General features: G+C 54.1%; 1 protein-coding gene across 1 annotated transcript in view; it reads left to right on the plus strand.

Annotated features, from left to right (window-relative positions):
* Positions 1-16,202, plus strand: part of DRG2 (developmentally regulated GTP binding protein 2) — a 20,393-nt gene extending 4,191 nt beyond the window's left edge. The window contains exons 2-13 of the mRNA XM_017895621.1: positions 2,153-2,313; positions 6,634-6,723; positions 7,379-7,439; positions 7,983-8,073; positions 8,722-8,794; positions 8,928-9,018; positions 9,835-9,932; positions 10,267-10,343; positions 12,014-12,102; positions 12,852-12,910; positions 14,668-14,721; positions 15,389-16,202. Coding sequence (XP_017751110.1) covers positions 2,153-2,313; positions 6,634-6,723; positions 7,379-7,439; positions 7,983-8,073; positions 8,722-8,794; positions 8,928-9,018; positions 9,835-9,932; positions 10,267-10,343; positions 12,014-12,102; positions 12,852-12,910; positions 14,668-14,721; positions 15,389-15,475 — 1,031 coding nt within the window. The 3' untranslated portion in view covers positions 15,476-16,202. The remainder of the gene's footprint in view (positions 1-2,152; positions 2,314-6,633; positions 6,724-7,378; positions 7,440-7,982; positions 8,074-8,721; positions 8,795-8,927; positions 9,019-9,834; positions 9,933-10,266; positions 10,344-12,013; positions 12,103-12,851; positions 12,911-14,667; positions 14,722-15,388) is intronic.
* The last annotated feature ends 5,644 nt before the right edge of the window (positions 16,203-21,846 follow it).

The following is a 21,846-nucleotide window of genomic DNA, read 5'->3' on the forward strand; positions in this document are numbered from 1 at the left end:
TGAAAATACAAAATTAGCTGAGCATCATGGTGTGTGCCTGTAGTCCCAGCTACTCAGGAGGCTAAGGTAGGAGAATTGCTTGAACCCTGGTGGTGGAGGTTGTGGTGAGCTGAGATTGCACCACAGCATTCCAGCCTGGGCGATATAGCGAGACTCCATCTCAAAAAAAAAAAAAAAAAAAAAAGAAATCTGCCTAAGAAGTTACTACTGTTAATAAACCTATTTGCAGTTTAAGAAACTGATGCACAAGAAGACTAACTTTTCCAAAGTAAAACGGCCCCAGTAATTGCAGGGTGGAGTTCCGACACAAGCTATCAACCTCTGTAGGACACTCTGAGACTGGGCAGGGGAGGCCTCTTTGAAGAGGTGACATTTGAGCTGCACCTCAAATGATGGGAATGTGCCAGCTCCAGAAAGATCTCTTTGAAATGGAGAGAATCACCAGTGTGAAGGTCCCAAAGAAGGCATGAGGTCAGCGTGTTCTAGAAAAGAAAAAAAAGAAAGGCTAGGCCCAGTGGCCCAACCTGTAATCCCAGCACTTTGAGAGGCTGAGGGAGGAGGATTGCTTATGGCCAGGAGTTCAAGACCTGGGCAACATAGCAACACCTCATCTCTACAAAAGCATTTTTTAAATTAGCCAGTCCTGGTGGTACATGCCTGTAGTCCGAGTTATTCAGGAGGCTGAGACAGGAGTTCAAGGCTGTAGTGAGCTATAATCGTGCCACTGAACTCTAGTCTGAGTGACAGAATGAAACTCCCATCTCTTTAAAAAAAGAGAGAGGAGAAAGCCACTGTGTCTGGAATGTAGCAGAGTGCGTTGAAGTAGCCAGGAGCCAGGTCACATAGGATCCTGGTTCTCAGTCTCAACTACGGCCTCGTTTTAGAGCAAAGAGTTTATAACACCATTTACAGTCCTGAAATGAAATTCCTCATCAGTAATAGAATTTCTGTACCCACAGAATTTGAAAAAAACCAATGTAATACCCTAATAATATAAAGGAGAAGAAGAAAAAGGAAAGTAATTTATAATAAAAATGGTATTTATTTAAATATGCAAATGCTGGAGTGCTGCCAGGATCTAACGAAGTTACCCTGAAGCAGTGGAATGCTCCTGCCTTTAGGTAGAATCACTGGGGGTGGGACAGCCACAATGCAGGTGTGTTGTGTTGGCCACTGAGTTACGCCCCAAGAGGTGCTGCCATGGCAGCGTGGGATCCCAGAATGGTGAGCAGCTCTAGGTAAAGTTTCAGACAAAGCATGACCTAGTATTCCCTTCATATACAATAGTTGCATTCCTGGACATTTCAATGTACATTAACACTGTACAAAATGTCCTGTGATTATATATAAACAGAGCTAGGTTCTAGGCCCAGTGATCCTAACCCAGGTTTTCCCTTTGTGGATGCCTTTAGGATGTCACAAGTCATGGACTTGGGACAATTCTCCTTGGCTACGCAGGACTGACTCACCTAATAGGGCAGCTGGTTTCCCTGCCCCCTGCCCAGTAGATGCCCATGAGGACTTCACCATCAAAGTGAACAGAAAATATCTCCCAGAATTTCCAGAATGCCCCCCAGGGAGCAGTGCCACCTCTGTTGAGAACCATTGGCTCTCAGTAGGGTGATGAGGTCTCAACAAAGAGATGGGATTTTTTAATTTTTGTTATTTTTGAGACGGAGTTTCACTCTTGTTGCCAAGGCTAGAGTGCAATGACGTGATCTAGGCTCACTGCAACCTCTGCCTCCTGAGTTCAAGCAATTCTCCTGCCTCAGCCTCCCAAATAGCTGGGATTACAGGCATGAACCACCATGCCCAGCTAATTTTGTGTTTTTGGTGGAGACAGGGTTTCTCCACGTTGGTCAGGCTGGCCTCAAACACCCGACCTCAGGTGATCCACCCACCTCGGCCTCTCAAAGTGCTGGGATTACAAGTGTCAGCCACTGCTCCCGGCCTAAGAGACTGGATTTTATCTTAAATGAATTGAGAAACCAAGGGAGCCTTTTAAACAGAAGGGTGTTTTTTTTTTTTTCTCTCCTGATCTCCTTGACAGCAGTTGCTTCCCAGCCAGTACTTGGCGACGTGTGGGCCCTGCCTGACCCCTGGGCTTGGACACCCTGGCCACTCATTTTCTGTCTTGTTTTCCATCCTTTAGCCACTGAGTATCATCTGGGCCTGCTGAAAGCTAAGCTCGCCAAGTATCGGGCCCAGCTCCTGGAACCATCCAAATCAGCCTCATCCAAAGGAGAGGGCTTCGATGTCATGAAGTCGGGCGATGCCCGTGTGGCGCTGATTGGATTTCCCTCTGTGGGTAAGGTCAGTGATGGTCAGTGTGGGCCTCGGGGAGGAAAGCAGGAAGTCATCTTTCAAACAGGTGACCATCCAGGCTCTTCTCGCTGCCTTTCTGCTTAGCTCCGGGGACACAGAAGACCTAGCCTCCCCCAGGGTCAGATCCCAGCCCTTTATCATCCTAACATGGAGGACACTCTTTCCTCTTGCCAGCAGATGTAGCCCTACTTGGTCTTCCAACTCAGGCATCACGAACAAATACTTCTCGAGTGTGTATCTTGAGTGGTGTCATGTGCTGGGCACTATGCCAGGGACTGGGGACATAGCATGAATGAGACAAAGCTCTGTCCCTGCCCACATAGAGCTACCATTCTTGAAGAGAAAGGACAGTAAATAAGTGAAGATGAGGTGTATCAAGTGGTGAGGAGCCTGGACTGGTGAGTGACAGGGCGAAGGTCTGCTAGTTACGACAGGTCCCGGCAGGTTTCTCTGGCGAGTGAGTATTTGGGCATGGGCCTGAAGGAAGTGAGGGAGCTTGCAGAGTCCTGGGTGAGAACATTCCAGACAGAGGGAACAGTCAGCACAGAGGCCCTTAGGCAGGCACTTGCTTAGTGTCCAGGGAGGCCCAGGTGGCTCCCTGAGGAGCGCCAGGAGGGGAGAAGACAGAGAGGATAGGGGCTTATGGGTGGCCGGAAGGACCCTGGCTTGGACTGAAAAATGAAACTGCAGAGTTTTTAAGTTTCTTCGGTTGGGTGCGGTGGCTCATGCCTGTAATCCCAGCACTTTGGGAGGCCGAGCGGGGGGTGGATCACCTGAGGTCAGGAGTTCGAGACTAACCTGACCAACATGGAGAAACCCTGTGTCTACTAAAAATAGAAAATTAGCCAGGCGTGGTGGCACATGCCTGTAATCCCAGCTACTCGGGAGGCTGAGGCAGGAGAATCGCTTGAACCCGGGAGGCAGAGGTTGTGGTGAGCCGAGATTGTGCCGTTGCTCTCCAGCCTGGGCAACAAGAGCAAAACTCCATCTCAAAAAAAAAAAAAAAAAGGTTTCTTCTGAAAGTTGCTCTGTTTAGTGTACAATCTATATTGGTTAATTTTTTTTTTTTTTTGAGATGGAGTCTCGCTCTGTCACCCAGGCTGGAGTGCAGTGGCACAATCTCAGCTCATTGCAACCTCTATCTCCTGAGTTCAAGCAGTTATCAGTCAGCCTCCCGAGTAGCTGGGATTACAGGTGCCCACCGCCACGACCCCTGATTTTGCATTTTAGTAGAGATTAGGTTTCACCACGTTGTCCAGGCTGGTCTCAAACTTCTGACCTCAGGTGATCTGCCCACTTCAGCCTCCCAATGTGCTGGGATTACAGGTGTGAGCCACCGCTCCCGGCGTGATTTACTTTTTATGTGAGGCATAAGATAAACATCATTGCAGAGTTTTGAGCAGAAAAGAGATATGTCTGATCGGCTTTTTTTTTTTGAGGTGTAGTTTCACTCTTGTTGCCCAGGCTAGAGTGCAATGGCGTGATCTCAGCTCACTGCAACCTCCGCCTCTCAGGTTCAAGCAATTCTCCTGCCTCGGCCTCCCAAGTAGCTGGGATTACAGGCATGCGCCAACCCGCCTAGCTAATTTTTTGTATCCTTTTTTAGTAGAGACGGGGTTTCACCATGTTGGCAAGGCAGGTTTTGAACTCCTGACATCAGGTGATCCACCCCCTTTAGCCTCCCAAAGTGCTGGGATTATAGGTGTGAGCCACTGCACCCGGCCTAAAATAAACTTTTTATTTTAGAATAGTCTTGGATTTACAGAAAAGTTGCAAAGGTAGTACAGAGTTCCTGTATACCCCACACCCATTTTCCCTGGCAGTTAACCTTTTATACCAATGAATGTTGATCTGTTCTTGCCTCAAGTCCATGCTTTATGCAGATTTCCTTAGCTCCTCCCCACTGTCCTTTTTCTGTCCTGAGATCCCACATCACAGTTCAGTTGTTATGTCTCCTTAGGCTCTTCTAGACAGTTCCTTATACTTGCCTTGATTTGATAACCTTGACAGTTTCAAGGAGTACCATTCCCATATTTTATAGAAAGTCCTTCAGTTGGGGTGTGTCCAGTGTTTTTTTTTTTTTTTTTGTGGTTAATCTGAGGTTATAGTTTAGCAAGGAAGACCACAGAGGTAAAGTGCCATTTTTATCACATCACATGAAGGGCACATACTGTCAACATGACTTACCCCTGCTGATTTTGATCTTGACCACCTGGCTGAGGTGTGTCAGGTTTCTCCACCATGAGACACTCTCTTCTCCCCTTGCCACACTGCTTTGGGGAGGGAGGTGACTGTGTGCAGCCCAATTCCATCGCCTGCTTGAGGGGAGCATCTACAGAAACTGTTTGGAATTCTTCTGCATGGGAGATGTGTCTCTCTTCTCCCATTCATTTGTTTTATTCAATCATTTATTGATATCCGTATGGACTTGTGGGGTTTACTTTGTGCTTTGGGGTCTACACCCATACCATGTTATTTTGCTGCTCAAATGGTTTTAACTTTGGAGCTATTTTAGTTGGCTTCTTTGATGTACTTCTGCCATTGTGTTTTTCCAGCACTTGCTCACTTTCTGACACTGCAAGATGCCTCAAGCTCATTTTGTATATTCCCTGCCCTGGCCTAGAATCTGCCATTTCTCCAAGGAGCCCTGGTTCCTTTGATTGGAGAATAGCATTAGAAACCACCATCTGGGCGCTGACTTACTTTTTTTACAGAATCACTCTGGCTGTTGTGTAGATAGCAGGCTACAGCAGGGCAAGGTGGAAGTGGGACAGTGGGGAGGTTGCTAGAATATAGGCCAAGTGAGCAACAACCAGAGCTCTTGGACAAGTGCTGGGGAGCAGCTTCAAACTCAGTTCAGATGAACAATTTGAGCCCACACCCAGTTTCCATTGCTCTGGGCCAGGCATAGGGGAAGGTGGTAGCAGCTACCTTTCCTTGAATGCTTGCTGCATGCAGGCTGGGCAGTGTTTAGTTTTGTTTGTTGTACTGTCTGCCTATATGATTGGTATATGTATCAGAGAGACAGAGATTGATAGAGAAGCTGCTCTAGTTACCCTTGAAGTCTGGGCCCGTGGCAGATCCCACCTGCCTTATTGGGAGTATAGGCTCTCCCACCATGGGAGGGCCCAGTTCTTACTCACAGGGGCCAGACAGAATCAGGGAGTTGCCCCAAGGTTGGTTGCTGGGTGTCTCAACAGCCATTGCCTGCCTGTTGGGGCCACCCTGTCTATCCATACCTGTCCACTCCACCAGGTTTTCATCATTTCTTGAGTTTCCAGGAGGTCTCCAAGGCTGAGGATTTCTGGATTTGAGGACTCGATGTATTTCCATCGCATGCCACATTCTGGGCTTGAGAGGTCTAAGGGTGCCTTGGGGAGGTGTGCCCCTGTCTTCCTGCCAGTCAGCCAGAAGACAGGGTCTGGATAGCTGGCCCTGCAACTCAGAGTCTCAGGCTTCTTGTTCCTGGGGCCCTGCTGATTAGGATGGAGCAGGAGGCCTGGGGCTGGGTTTCTTCCCTCCCTGGGTCTGCCCACTGCTTGGCTGGTCTTCTCAGCCACAGCATCTATCACTGAGATGTTACAGTGTTTGGAGCGAGGCATATCCTGGTCCTTACCTTTTCAATCCCTGTGCAGTCCTATGAGGGAGGGACTGGGTTCGTGCCCATTCTACATGTAAAGACCCTGAGCTGAGAGTATGGAGTTTCCTGCCCAATCCCAGGATACCCCGGCAGAGGCAGGATTCAAAGGCAGGTTTCTCCAACTCCCAGCCACAGTGAACGGTGGCCTGAGTGGTCACATCCACATCTTCCCAGTTCCCCACTCCCTCCCTGCGGCACCTTTCCTGTCAGCTGTCTCTGCTTCAGCCCAGGAGGTTGGCGTCTCCTTGTACAGTTCCTCACACCCTCCCTAGGTGCACAGCACGTCTGGGTACTGGTTCCATGAGTGCCATGGGACTGCTACCTGCTTAAAGTTCTCTGGGGCCAGGAGGGCCTGGAGAATTGTGTGGGGCTAGGGGAGGCTCCTGATGTATGTGGGGAACCCCCTCAGAATCCAGATCCCTGCCTCTACCCAAGACGGTCCTGAGGCCGCCAAGGAACAGATAGACCCTCTGGTGTCCGACCCATCCAGGACAGGGCCAGAGGTGAGCCCTCCAGCTGGGAGGTCTCTTCACAGCCATCTAGGTCACCCAGCCAAGGTTGAGAGGGGCTCCTCCTGCTGCCTGCACCTGCAGGCCCCCAGCCCCTGGGGCCTCTCCCAGAAGGCCAGACACAAGGCTCCTCAGTGCAATGACCTCCTTTTCTCCTAGTCCACATTCTTGAGTCTGATGACCTCCACGGCCAGCGAGGCAGCGTCCTATGAGTTCACCACTCTGACGTGTATTCCTGGGGTCATTGAAGTAAGTGGGTGTGCTGGGCCCAGAAGGAGAAGGGACGTGTGCTTGTGTTTGGACTTGTGCCTGTGCCCGCCGTGTGTGAGTTAGGGTGGATATCCCCATGTCAGGACAGGCTCTGGACTGAGTTGCTTTGCCCTCCAGCACTGACAATTCTGGGGATCCTAGCTGCTGAACCCCAGAGATGCCTGGTGGGGCCTGGAACCAGGAGGTGAGGCCAGCATGTGGCTACTCTGCCTGGCGCCCCCTGTGCTCTCCTCCCCAACACCACTGCAGGTCTGGTCACTAATTGCTGCTTGGCTGGATCCTTCTTCCTCCCCATGAAGCTTTACTACCTTGGGCTGTGTTTGCTTTGGGCAGCTGGGTGCTGTGGCCTTAAGTTCCCACGGTGATGCAATTTATTTGTGAAGTCCTGGTACTATCAGCGATGAGTATCGTGGGACTGGGAGATCCTGAGCCCTCCCTAGGAGGCTACTCAGCTCATAGGCTGTGGTGTGCACTGGGCTGGGATAGTGACGAGGCTTGGGCTTGGCCACAGGTTTGCACCTGGGTTTCCCTCAGCCCCTGAGCCCTGGGGCCATTCCAGATGTCCCAGATCCAGGCAGGACCTTCCCAGTGGAGGCCCAGCCTTGCCTTACCTTTCTTCTCTTCTGCATCCTAGTACAAAGGCGCCAACATCCAGCTCCTGGACCTTCCTGGAATCATTGAAGGCGCAGCCCAAGGTGGGAGGCAGGGCAGGTGTGTGGGAGGCAGGATGGAGCTCTGTTACTGATTGTTGAAACTGGGTGTGGCTGTCATGGAGGTCACTCTGGATCCCTGGTCTATTATCCCGCTTTCCAGAAAAGACAGGTTCCAGTTCAAATCCTTGGCACCAAACTAGCTTTGTGATCTTGGGCAAGTGATTGGGTATCTCTAAGCCAAGCTTCAGTTTCCTCAGCTGTAGAATGGGCATGATCATACTTAATTTGCAGCATAGTTTTCAGGCATTTAGCCTGGGGCCTGCCACATGGTAGGGGTGGGCATAGGACAGCCGTCATTATCCTGTTACTCCTTTTATGATAGTGGGTGTCGGATTTTCTTCTGAAATAAGTCTCTGTGAGTAAAACACGTGGATTAAAGAAAAATGCCAGTAAAATCAATCAGCTTGTGCTGGTATGTGGCAGAGCCTCTGGTAGGTCTGTAAAGGACAGGAGTCCAGGGCGCCGTGGGCTGGGTAGTGGTCACATGGGTTCGTGTATGTAATTCCATCCCTCCCACCCATCTAGGAAAAGGCCGTGGCCGGCAGGTGATCGCTGTGGCACGCACAGCTGACGTCGTCATCATGATGCTGGATGCCACCAAGGGAGAGGTGCAGAGGTCCGCAGGGTGGGGCATGGGGCAGGCTCACATGTCTGGGGAGGGCCGATGTGTCCCTGAGCTCGTACTGGGCAGCCTGTGGGTGCTTGGCCCTCTCGAATGTGAGAGTAGTGGTAGGACTTTTCACAGACTAAACCCAACACCACCCAGCCTGTGGCATCTTCTCCTCAAGGCTTGTGTCCAGCCAGCACAGAGGCAAGATATCTTGGGGCTGGGGGCCAAGGGGCTTGGCCTGGCTCTGCTTCCTGTTCAGAGGCACAGGTGCCCCATCACTGCCCAGAACCTGCCAGAAGCCCAGCCCCAAGCACAGAAGCATTGTTCATCCCACGTCCTGGCAGAGGGGCACAGCAGGCCTGCTTCCTTGGGACCAGAAGGAGTACCCTCATGTGGTCACCTCGTGGGGGCTCCGCCACTTGCCTGTGCATGCCGACTGTAAACCGGACCGGTTCCCTCTGGGACTGTGGCAGAGTTTAAAGCTCCCTGCAGCTCTGGGGCATTGGGAAGGAGTGTTCTCCGGGTTGCTGGGGAAGGGGGTGAGGAGAGAGTCAGTCTCTGTCGGGGTGGGCAGTGATGTCCTGCGTAACAGGGAGGCTGTGCAGCCTGCCTCTGTGGGCAGCCTGTGAAGGGCCTGTGGGGTGCTCTGCCTAGGTCTCTGCTGGAGAAGGAGCTGGAGTCTGTGGGCATCCGCCTCAACAAGCACAAGCCTAACATCTACTTCAAGGTGAGGCACCTCTCGGGCCTGCAGGCCAGGGGTGCGGCAGTTTTGAGACTGCATTGGCTGGCGACTGAGGCTGTGGGACCGTTGCTGTGGCCCCTCGGTTAGCAGTTCTCCCCGTCCCTCTCTCCTCTTTCAGCCCAAGAAGGGCGGTGGCATCTCCTTTAACTCGACAGTCACGCTGACCCAGTGCTCGGAAAAGCTGGTGCAGCTCATCCTGCACGAATACAGTATCCTTCCCTGAAAGACACGTGAGGGAGGGCAGCGGGGGTGCTGACCAAGACAGGAGGCCTTGTGGCGCAGGGTGGCAGCGGGTCACCCCCACTGCCCCTGCTGTCCGTTCGACCAGCCTCTGGGCAAGCTCCAGATTGCCAGGGCTGCAGCCATGCACTTGACAATGACTTCCTGGCTCCTCACCGAGCACTGGGCACTGTGGTAGCCAGATGACATCTGGAAGAAAAAGATGTCATGGGAAACAGCCTCTGATGATGGGGGGTTCCTAGCCTGGAGAAGCCCCAGGGAGAGCTGGGGAGTGGATGGTGCCTCTAAAGCAAGGTTGGGGGCTGGTTGGGTTCTGGGGCCCTGGGGATAGGGTAGGTCCTCAGGCAGACTTATGCCTGGCATATGGAGAACTCTTAGAGTGAGCTGTGAGCCCCTCGTTGCCAGAGGTGGGCGAGCAGAGGCAGGATGGCCCCCACTGGAGTTCTGCACAGGAGAAGCTGGGTTCGACCAGCTTTCAGATGCTCCTGGTGCTAAAACCCAGGCTTCCCCTGAGGGGCTTTGGGGATTCTAGGAGGTACATTTTTCTCCCTGCCTAGCTGTCAAGATTAAAACCCTGTGTTGATTGAAACTTTTATATATTGTAGTCCCTCTGGGGAAGAGAAAAGAAGGCTTCCAAAGCATTACAATCTTGTAAAACCTCACAAGCAGATAACCGCCAAGATCCCATGCAGCCAGCATATTTCCTGCCCGGCTCTTTGGGGCCCTCCGCTGAGGAGGGACAGGGGCAGCTGGTACACAGGTTGTCCTTAATCGGAGCCCCTCAGAGATCTTCAACGCAGAAGTGCTCTTCCGAGAAGACTGCTCCCCAGACGAGTTCATCGATGTGATCGTGGGCAACCGGGTGTACATGCCCTGCCTGTATGTAAGTGCAGGAGGGGAACCCTGGCCTGGCCACTCGGCCTTTCCACCACATGCATTTCCTCAGCGCCCGGAACCTTGTGAGAGAAGCAGAAAGAGTTTGAGGCTCTCCCCTCCCCTCCCCTCCCCTCACCTCAGTGGCTGCTTGAATCTTACAGACATGGAGAGCTTGAAACCAGGGTTCCAGCCCAGCTTCCCTACCCTGAGGCAGCAAGGGAAGGGAGGGCGTAGACTCAGCTCTCCAAGGAAGGGCTGCAGCCAGCACAGGGTGATGGAGGGCCCTTTCCTGGATGCCTTGCTCCTATCCTCAGCACCGGCCTCCACCTTCTCAATCTCAGGTTTATAACAAAATCGACCAGATCTCCATGGAAGAGGTGGACCGCCTGGCCCGAAAACCCAACAGTGTGGTCATCAGGTGAGGCCGCTGGCATCCTGCCACTCTGCTGTCCTTGCTCTAGGTTCTGACCCCAGTCGTCAGGCCTGCCAGCCACTTTGGCTGTGGAGGAGGAAAAGCCAGCACAGCCTCCAGCAGCACACAGCCCTCATGGAACCCAGGACTTCCTGCCCAGGGCAGAGCACTTTGTCCATGAGGCCAAGGAGACACTGCAGGAGGGTCTCCTTCATAGCTGCTGGAGGCATTGGCCCGTTCCAGTTGTGAATTGCCATGGGCAGGGTGGGTGATGTCTTATGGACTTTGGTTAAGAAAACAGAAGGATTTCATCAACCAAGGTTAAATGGTTAAGAGGCTTCTTAACTTAGGCCAGATGCGGTGGCTCACGCCTGTAATCTCAGCACTTTGGGAGGCCGTGGCGGGTGGATCGTGAGGTCAGTAGATCTAGACCATCCTGGCCAACATGGTGAAACCCTGTCTCTACTAAAAATACAAAAATTAGCCGGGTGTGGTGGCATGCTCCTGTAGTCCCAGCTCCTCAGGAAGCTGAGGCAGGAGGATCACTTGAACCCGGGAGGCGGAGGTTGCAGTGAGCCGAGATCGTGCCACTGCACTCCAGCCTGGGCGACAGAGCAAGACTCCATCTCAAAAAAAAAAAGAGGCTTCTTAACTTAGTAGTGAACCAAGGTCCCCGCAAGAAGCCCTGGGTGTGAGCTTACCTCTCCTGGTGCTCTGGAAGGTGTGGCTTCTGTCTGACCACAGCTCAAAGGGGAAAAGGAAACTAATGTTCTCAGGCCCACCTCCTTTGCAGGGTGGGTCCCTGGGGTACTGCCTGCACTCTGGCTGATTGTTCACTTGCCACCACAGCTTGGCAGGCTCCTCTTTGGGGCAGACTGATTCAGGTGCTCCACTTTGCTGGTTTCCTGGCTGGGAGCGGGTGCTCTGCAGCTTCACAGTGAAGCTTGGCCGACAGTACTGAGAGCTCAGGGACCAAGAGGCTGGACAGTGCAAATGATGGATGAGGGTCCCGGCCTGAGCACAAGGACCATTTTGTGGTGGTTGTAGCCACCACAGAGAATAGTGTCCGTCCTACAGCACAGCCTCAGCTCCTCTCCCCTTGCTGTGTCCCAGGCCTTTGAGGGGCTGCCTCAGGGCGTGAGAGCTTCTACACCTTTACCTGCTTGTGCTTAGAACAGCTCTATAGAGGTCAGGACACAGCTCAGGGTCACACTGCAAACCTTCAAGCCACAGTCCACCCAGGCCTGGTGCCTCCAGAGCCTTGGTTATCCTCTCCTTGCTGAAATCCCTGCTGGACTTCCTGGAAGTCCATCGCTCCTCTCAACAAGGAGTGAACTTGGGGTGTCAGGGTTCCTAGCATTTGCCCATGGTCCCGTCACAGCCCCCGACCATCTCCCCACGGCAGCCCTTCATCAATCACACATGCTGTGACCCTCCACAGAGCACGGGCTTGCCAGCCCCTAGGAGAGATGCTGACCCTGGTTGAGTGTGACCATGATTGGTGCCCAGAGGCACTGGCAGCAGAAACATCAAGCTGCCATCAGAGTAATGGGCTTGTTTCCCTGTGGGTACCAGCGGGCCGCCTGGCCACTGGAAGTTGTCCCCTCCAATAGTGAGAAGTGGAGACCCCAGCCTCTGAACTCACAGGGGCCCCTGCCTGACTGGCCTCTTTGCAGCTGCGGCATGAAGCTGAACCTGGACTATCTGCTGGAGATGCTTTGGGAGTACTTGGCCCTGACCTGTATCTACACCAAGAAGAGAGGACGTGAGTTGCACTGCACGTAGCTGAGCAACAAGCTGAGCTTCATCCTCCCTAGAAGGCTGCCAGGCCAGTGTGTGGTGCCCAGAGACCCCGGCACTGGCTCTGGCCTGGCTTGTCTAGACACATCTCAGCTCTTTTCCCTTCTCAGCACTGGGCACTGCTGGTTTTGAGGGTGCCCTGGTGGGGCAAGGCTACCTTGGGGTCCCCACTGGCTGTAGCAGTCAGTGCCCTCCTGACCTCCCCTCACAGTGACAGGCCCCACTGCAGGAGCATTAGGGACCTGAATCCACAGGAGCCGTCCCCATGTCTGACTCCTGCCCATCCTCCTGTTGCACACACACACACACACACACATGCCCTGGGGTTCCAACTGCTGAATTTGGAGCAGTTTGCATCAACCCTGATCTTGGCAGCAAGGATTGAGCTGCAGCTTCCCTCACTAGACTCCAGCATCTCTTCGCACCCTGCCCGTTCAGTCCAGGTCCTGGTCTCTCGGTGCTGTCACGGCAGATGGGTGGCAGGCACTGTGAATCCTAGAGTTTTTATTTATTTTGAGTCACTGTGTTAAGGTCAAGTTCGTAGAAGATGGCACAGGGATCTATGCGGAGGGCATGCTGGATGTCAGGGGGAGGTTAGACCAAGGCAAGGAGACCGAAAGGGCCTCTGTGGCCAGCTCTTCCCTCGTGCAGAATCACGAGGCGGCAGTGTGGGCCCTGATATGTGGCTGACGCTCTCCCCATCCTGCCCTGCAGAGAGGCCGGACTTCACAGATGCCATCATTCTCCGGAAAGGGGCCTCGGTGGAGCATGTGGTGAGTTGACAAGACCTGGTGTGACAAGGGGTGGGAGCTCTGCGTGCCCCTTGGGACTCTGTTCTGCCTGACGTGCCCTGGGCTGGGGGTGGGCTCTGCTGATCTCACTCTCAGATGTCAATGCAGGCTCTGGCGTTGGACAACCTGGGGCTGCGTCTGCAGCACCCCTTCCTAGCTGTGTGCTGAGGCTCTGACCTCTCCTATGAGCAGGGTGTGCTGCCTGCCCTCCCCCCGCAGGTAGTCAGGAGGACACATTGAACGAGGTCCAGCATGTAGGACACTCAGCATGCTGCCTGGCACTGCATAGATGCCAGTAACCCTGCTCCCATGCCATTCAGGCATCCGTCAAGGAGAGTGGGGAGTGGCGCCAGCTCAACACAGAGGTCAGGACAGCAGCTTCAAGGAGGCAACCTGAGCTGGCTTGTAGGACTAGAAGGTCTGGTAGTGAGGAGTTGGGGTGGGGAGCATCCCAGCTAGGGGAGCAGGCATGCACAGGCCCCAGGGGAGGTGCTCTGGGCTTAGGGAGCAAGAGACTGCCTTTCCCTGTCCAGGATTCCGTCACCTGAACATGAGCCTGCAGGCACAGATGGTGGTCAGGCTTCGGGTCACATGGCCGTTCTCCTGGGCTGATGCTTTCCTGGTGTTGTTTTCCTCAAGCTCATTTCTTCTCCAGATCTGTATCCTGTAGGCAAGGGACGCTGTAGACCCAGCTGTCCCTGCAGCCCCTTAGGACAGTGGTCGCTGGGCCTGCAATCTGGTCTTGCACATTCATTCATTCCACAAGCCCAGCCCCAGGTCTCTGAGTGCCACCCTGGAGGTATTAAACAAATGAGGCCAAGCAAAGTCCCATCTCCCTCAGGGCCTAGGCTTGAGGTCACAGCAGGAGGAGCCAAGGAGACTAACGATTACCCTCCTGAATCCCTTCAGTCACTCACAAGTGGCAATGCTGGGCAAGCTGAGTAAAACAAAACCCATTTGCAGACCAGAATCAGCCACCTTTCCATCTGTGTCAGGGAAGTGTTTCTGCAGGCCTGGTGCTGGCCTTCGCCCTCGGGACGCTGGGCTGAGGCGTTGGGTCTCCCACCAGGGCCTGGAAGACCTGTGGGCATGTGGGAGGAGGAGTCACATTGCACAATTGCAGAGTCCCCTCCCCACCGCCCTCCATGTGCCACCGTCAGCGTGACAACCAGAGGTCCACACTCTCGGGGCAATTGCTGGATGCCTCCTCCAGGGTCTCCTTCCAGTTTCATGTGACCTCTGGGACCCCTGGGACCTTCATCCCTACCAAGGAACACTGAAGGGTATACGCTGCCCTGGGAGTTGGGGGTGATATGATGTGTGGGAAGCTTCAGGCCACAGGTGGGGCCAGGAGGAGTGAGAGACAGTGACCAAGCCAGGGAGACTCCAAGCTGTCACCTGTCCCATTCTGAAGGAGCATCTGTTCAGGCAAGGCAGGCAGAGGGCCACTAGCAGCCAGGCCCCTGACCTTCCCCTGGTGGCTGTGGGAATATTCCTAACTAGGCACCATAGCTGGCAGACCAGGAGTGGGAATGGCAGGGCCACCTGCAGCTGTGATTGGGTGGCTGTGTGCGAATTGAGCACGTGTCAGTCCTCTACACAAGGCCCGGACTGTGTGGGCACCTGCCGCAGGAACTGCTGCCTCTTAGCCTGTGTCCTGAGCTTTGAATGTGTGGCCAAGCTTGGGATGGGGTTATGGGGAGCCTCACCTCTACCTAACTCTCTCTCTTGTCCTCCAGTGCCACCGCATCCACCGGTCACTCGCCAGCCAGTTCAAGTACGCCCTGGTGTGGGTGAGTTTCTGGGTGGAAGGCGAGCAGGGGGTTAGACCCAGGACAGCCCCTGGGTTAGGCATGGAGCAAGGCGTTCACACTCTCTGTGTGGTGTTCCTGCCCTTCCTGTGGGGCCTGTGTGTCTGTCCTCCATAGAATGTACACACCAACCCAGGGTAGACATGGGCCTTCCCCACCCTTTCTTTTTTCTGGTGTTTGCTTTTTTTTTTTTTTTTTTTTTGAGGCAGAGTCTGGCTCTGTCTCCCAGGCTGGAGTGCAGTGGCACCATCATGGCCCACTGCAGCCTTGACATCTGTGCTCAAGCAGTCCTCCCACCTCAGCATCACACGTAGCTGGGACTACAGGCACACACCACCATGCCTGGCTAATTTTTCATGGAGACGGGGTTTCGCTATCTGGCCCAGGCTGTCTCAAACTCCTGAGCTCAAGCGATCCTCCCACCTTGGCCTCCAGAAGTGCTGGGATTACAGGCATTAGCCACTGTGCCTGGCCCTCCCCTACCTTTGAGATCAGGGATGGTCAGACCACTGCGGACGTCCTGCTGCCTGAGGCCCCCACCTTACGCCATGGCATTCACCCCCACCAGGACACACACACCTGGGGATATCTTCCGTGGCCTTGGCCAGTCCAGGCTGAGGTGACCCTTCTGCCCCCATTCCTCACCCAGGGCACCAGCACCAAGTACAGTCCGCAGCGGGTGGGGCTGACCCACACCATGGAGCACGAGGACGTCATCCAGATCGTGAAGAAGTAACAGCGCCCACCAGGCCTCCTGCCCACCTGCCTCCTCTCCCTGGGGAGCTGGTCCCACTGGGACACACAAACACCCAAACAGAAAAATACAAATACATGTACCCCAGGAAGGGGTCCCTCAAGTCTCTGCTATTTACAGAAGTTTCTTCAGTAGGCAGATGAAGAGGGTGTCGGGGCAGAGGGTCTCAGCTGGAGGCATTTCCCATAAGACTGAGCCCTCGCACGGGGGTTTTGAGTTTGCAGTGCTGAGCCTGCATCTGTGCCGCCAGCCCCCTGCACTGGGAGCAAGTTGCCCACCTGCCTGCCAGCTGGGACCTAAAGCAGATGGCATGCTCAGTGCCAGGCTGGTAGCTGGGCCTGCCTGGGTCCCCGGGGGCTGTGGCTGCTGTCACGGCACCTCACTCCCTCAGTTCGTGCCAGCTTCTCTGACACTTGGGGTGGGGGCCCTTCCAGGAGGAAGCCCCCTTGGGTCCCCCACACAGGGCTCTCCATGATGGGAACCAGAGGTTAGTGGCTTCAGAGGCCCAGCTGACACCCTTCACAGCCTAAGGGCTGTCTTCAAGTGCCTCCCCCTATATCCCCCTCCCAGGGCAGCCCCTGCCCAGCACAAAACCTCAGGACCCTGGCTCTGCATGCCTGGGTCAGGGACTTCTGAGTTTAGGATCTGTATTTTCTAAGTCCCCAGTTCTTCTGGCTCTCCTTTCTGAAATAAAGGATTGAAAACGGTTCCTGTTCAGACTGAGAACACTTTGTAAACTTGCTGAACAGTAGCCAGGTTGAGTCAGGTGGGCACAGGTCAGGCATTGGGGGTAGCAGTGGACCTGGGGGTCAGAGAGGGTGGAGCCTGGGCCCCCAAGGCAGATGCAAGCCCTGGGTGGCAAGGAGAATGCAGGGTTCCTCACCCAGGCACAAGCAGGCTCTGCCCAGGGGGTTGGTGGTCAAGGGTGTCAGGCCCAGACTGGCCCCTCCGGAGGGGCCTGGCTCTCAAGGTGGGCAGCATCCCGGGAGGCCCTTGTGACCATCTGGGCTGGCAGGGAGGCTCTGCTGTGAGAACAAGGTGGTGGGTCATTTCCTGTTGCCTCAGAAGTCAAGAGTAGAGGGGCTGACGGGCTCGATGAGTGCCTACTGTGTGCCAGGGACTGTGCCAGGCCCCCACAGTATTCTGCTGTCCCTCGAAAACTGGTGTAGGCTGCACAGTTTGTGAATGCAAACCCTGGATTTAAGACCTCTGAGCAGTGGGGAAGGTTTCTTGGAGGAGGTGTGCCTTTTGAGATGGATGCAGCAGGTTCTGTGAGGCTGCCAGGATGGGTAGAGTTCCTGGGGGCCTCGGGCCCCGCTGGAGTGTGAAGCAGGCTCATGCTCAGCTCTCCAGGCTGTTCGTGGCTCCCCTGTCAGCTGCTCATTCCTTTCCAGAGACAAAACAGGAATAATAGACATCATTAAATATGCATGGGGCCCCAGGCGGTCGGCGTGGTGGGCTGGGCCTCCCTTCCCATAACACCGAGCTGCTCTGCTGGGCCGACCGTGCCCCTGAGCCAGCCAGAGGACCCCCATGAGGCGGCATGCAGGCGGGGAGCAGGCCACGGGACCCAGGTAAGGAGACCTTAGCCTAGAGTCCCTGGGGTCTGCCACTGGCCACCCTTGCATCCCAGGCTGCAGGGGTGATAAGAGAAGGGGCAGCAGCAGAGCTGGAGCCTCGCCCCTACCTCACCTTGGGGCCCTTCTCTGCCTCACTGTGTTCATCTGTGAGGGGTGTGATGCCCACGCAGTCCTCTCCTGGCAATGGTGGGATACCAAGACAGGCAAGGGCTCCATAGCTTACCTCGGCCCCTCTCCTGACTGCCCTGATGCCTGGCCATGAGGCCCTAGGTGAGGGTTTCTGCCTGGGTGGTGGCCATTCCCACTTCCACTTTACAGGTAGGGGCTCTGGGCCCAGGGTGAGGTAGGGAAGGCCTTGAGTCCATAGGGTGTCAAGGTGAGTCCAGGCCTTGGATTAGATCCAGGCCTGTTCTGTCCCCCAGGCTGGCTGGCAAAGGGTGGCAAATGAAGCCAGAGGCTGGGGGATCCTCAGGCAGTAAGGGCTCAGGTGAGAGACTCCAGCCACTGAGCCACGTTCCTTACCATGGATGGGCTTGTTCCTGAGCTAGGTCTGTGTGTGCGTGGATCAGGGCAGGCACTGCGGCCCTGTTATGTCCTGGGCTTTCTGGATCTGTGGTCAGGATGGTTGTATGTCTACATTTGTGTGGGAGAGAGCGAGTGAGGGATTGTGCAGCTGCGTATGCCCAGGTCAGTGTGAAGTGGTCGCTCACAGTGCCCTTAGGGCTGAGGAAGCTCCCTAAGACCCCCCAGAGGTCTCTGACCCCCACACCTGTGTAAGCTCCAGACTTGGGTCTCACCCTGTTAGCCACCTTGTTCTTATCACTCACCCTCCCTGGCGATCACAGGCAGGGGTCTGCACCCTCACTCAGCCCATGCCCAGGCAGCAGAGCTGCACTCATCTCCCGGCTGGCATCCCTGCAGCCTCCTGAGGGTAGTATGGCCTGCAGCTTTAGAAGACTCAGTTTCATAGGAGCCAAAGTCATGAATATTCATCTGTCTCTGCCACACCTGTGCATTCGCTCATTCTCCATCTTTCTTCCTCTCCAGCTTAGATTCCAGTTTCTCATTTCAGAACCCTCCTTTGGCAAGAAAGCTGAATCGAGACCCTCTCCTTCCCACTGTGTCCCTCTCCTAGACAGCCCACCTGACCTCCAGCTTCCATCTCGCCAGACCTGGGTCCAAGCAGCCTTTTTGACTCTCCACTGTGCTGTCCCATAGCCATCCCAAGCCCACCATGTCCTAGACCAAACATGGCATTCCCATACCCCTGGCCTCACCTCAGAGACAGTCCCTGCATCCCCCAGCTGTACCAAGCCAACCCCAAGTCTACCTGGCTCCACCCTCATCCCAGCCCCATCTAGCCTCTCACCAGGGCAGCCTGTTTCACCTCATCCTGAATGTGTCCACTGTACTCCATCACAGCATGGTCCCAGCTGTGTCACTGCCCCCTCTCCATTCTTTTCACATGGCGGCTCAAGCTTCTTTTTATACTACTTTCTAAGAAGCCGTGTGAGGCAGTGATTGAGACTGTGGACACTCTGAAGCCAGACTGTCCAGGCTTAACTCCACCTTCAAGCTGTGTCACTCACACAACCTCTCTGGGCCCATGTCTTCGTTTATAAAGTGGGAAGAGTAATCACACCCACTTCAGGAGGCTGCAGGGAGAGTTGAGCTCTGTGTGGCCCGGCCGTTCTGAGCACAGGCCTTGCAGTCAGGGACGCAGGCCCTACAGCTTCCTCACTGTGGGCTCTCAGCTGAGGGATCTAACCTCTCTAAGATTAAGCCCTTCATCTATGTGAGAATCTAGTGAGATATTCCAGAAAATCATTTAGCACCAAGCCTGGCACATAGTAAACATCTGGAAATGTGGAACAGTGACCAAAATCCCATCCCTTCCACGCCCATTGGGCTAGTTGCTGCCTGCCACCCTGGCCACCTCTCATTTCACATGCCCTCAATCACTCTGCTCCAGCCATAGGACTGTTCTTGAAGCCCCTCTTACCACCTGGCCTTTGCACATGCTGTTCTACCTGCCAGGAATACAGTTCCCTCTTCCATGTTACAAACTCCCTCTTGTCCTTTAGATCTTGGCTCAGGGTTGCCTTGTCAGGAGAATCTTCCTGGACCTCCAGTGCAGTGTTTGGGCATCTGAGGGTCATGCCCTGACCTTCACAGCTCTTTTTGTTGATGTGGCTCTTTACTTAAAGTCTGCATCCAGGATGGGCATGTGGCTCATACCTGTGATCCCAACACTTTGGGAGGCTGAGGCAGGAGTATTGCCTGGGGGCAAGGAGTTCAAGACCATCCTGGGCAACATAGTGGGACCCTGTCTCTACAAAGAACAACCAAAAAAAAATTAGCCAGGTGTGGTAGCAGACACCCGTAGTCTCAGCTGCTCAGGCAGCTGAGGTGGGAGGATTGCTTGAGCCTGGGAACTCAAGACTGCAGTGAGCTGTGATTATGTTACTGCACTCCAGCCTGAATGATGAAATGAGACCCTGTCTCAAAAGAAAAAAAAAAAATCTGTGTCCCCTACAACACAGGGAGCTCCATGAGCAGAGATCACATCTGGTTCCACTGGACTCTGCGAATCCCAAGTGCCCTGCACAGTGCTTGGCACGTAACAGATGCACAACTAATGCACAAGTAATATTGAAGAAGTGAATGAATGAGAGACTTGCTCCCTGACACCCACTCTGTGCCTGCACAGAGGATGGGGACCCTGAGAGGAAGGCAGGACCTGGAACCTACCAGAGGAGGGGCAGCCTCAGCTGACTCCTAGCCTGAGGTCTAGCCTGGGGCCCACAGACCAGGAGGGGTCAGTTGGGCAGGACTTGCTGCCAGCAGTCACCCAGACCTCTTCACTCAGAGCAGACAGGCAGCAGCCTGTAGCAACAATGCTGACAGTCATAACAACAGCTGCTTACCCAGGCCAGCCACTGTGCCCGGCTCTCCGCTATCTCATGTAATGCCCAGGTCAGCCCTGGTAGGGGAGGCATCTACACTCACAGATGAGGAGACTCCAATGCCGAGGCTGAATGACTTGCTATGGGTCAGATCCAGGAAGGGAATGAGACCTGACCCAGAGCTCTCAGCCACTGGGCTCCACGTCCCCAGGGCTAGAGCTGGGCTGGCCTCTCTGAGAGGCAGGTTCTTCATCTGGACAATGGGGCTTTGCAGTGGAAAGATGCCTGCCTGAGGGTTTGAGGCAGGACTTGGGCAAGCCTGCTGGACAATGGTGGCCTCTCACCCTTTCTCCTGGATAGACAGACAAGGCTCCCCTACTTGGGGCAGACAGAAGGTATGGCTCTGGGAGGTGCTCTTGGGTCTGAAGGGCCGGTCCTGTCCTGCTTCTCCCCAGCAAGTCTCTGACCTCTCCCTGCCTCACTTTCAACAAGTGTAACAAATGTTACATGGAGCTGGGATAGGGGTAGGGTTGGACCTGTGACATCTCAGGTCCCTGAAATTCTTCCCGGGAGCCCCTCTAAAGTGGTGTTTCCACTCACTGTCTCCAATCCCACCCCCTTTTTTTCCCATTTTCACATTTACACTTTTTTTGGGGGGTTGGGGAGGGATAGGGTCTCGCACTGTCACCCAGGCTGAATTGCAGTGGTGCGATCTCAGCTCACTGCAACCTCCACATCCTGGGTTCAAGTGGTTCTTCTGCCTCAGCCACCACACTGTGCACACCTGTAGCTGGGATTACAGGTGTGCACCACCATGTCCGACTGATTTTTGTATTTTTAGTAGAGACAGGGTTTTGCCGTGTTGTCCAGGCTGGTCTTGAACTCCTAGCTTTGAGTGATCCACCTTCCTCGGCCTCCCGAAGTGCTGGACTACAGGTGTGAGTCAGCGCACCTGGCCCACATTTACACTTTTAAATGTTACATTTTTATTTGGTTTTTCACTCAGAAATGCATTCACATGGATCAAAAATCAAACAATCAAACTAATACAGAAAGATTTACAGTGAGATAACCATTCTCATTAATTTCTTGAGTATCTTTTGCTATATTTCTTTCTTTTTTTTGAAATGGAGTCTTACTCTGTCACCTGGGCCGGAGTGCAGTGGCACGATCTCAGCTCACTGCAACCTCCACCTCCTGGGTTCAAGAAATTCTCCTGCCTCAGCCTCCGGAGTAGCTAGGACTACAGGCGCACACTGCCACACCCAGCTGATTTTTTGTATTTTAGTAGAGACGGGATTGCACCATGTTGCCCAGGCTGGTCTCTAACTCCTGAGCTCAGGCAATCAGCCCGCCTCGGCCTCCCAAAGTGCTAGGATTACAAGCATGAGCCACCACACCTGGTGCTGTATTTCTTTTGTTTGTTTTGACACAGAGTCTTGCTCTGTGTCAGAGGCTGGAGTGCAGTGGCATGATCATGGCTCACTGCAGCCTCAAAATCCTGGCTCAAGCGATCCTCCCACTTCAGCCTCCTGAGTAGCTGGGCCTACAGATGCCTGCCACCACTCCCTGCTAATTTTTTGGTTTGTTTGTTTTTTAGGGACAGGGTCTCATTATATTGTCTAGGCTGGTTTCAAACTCCTGGGCTCCTCCCATCTCAGCCTCTCAAAGTGCCCAGGCACAAGCCACTGCTTCCGGCTACAGTATTTCTAATATGGAAATTTAAAAAGCAAATACAAGCTGAGCATGGTGACTCATGCCTTTAATCCCAGCACTTTGGGAGGATGAGATGGGCAGATCACTTGAGGTCAGGAGTTCAAGACCAGCCTGGCCAACATGGCAAACTCTGTCTCTACTAAAAATACAA

This window comes from Rhinopithecus bieti, unplaced genomic scaffold (assembly GCF_001698545.2).
Source record: "Rhinopithecus bieti isolate Rb0 unplaced genomic scaffold, ASM169854v2 scaffold_26813, whole genome shotgun sequence".
NCBI lineage: Eukaryota > Metazoa > Chordata > Mammalia > Primates > Cercopithecidae > Rhinopithecus > Rhinopithecus bieti.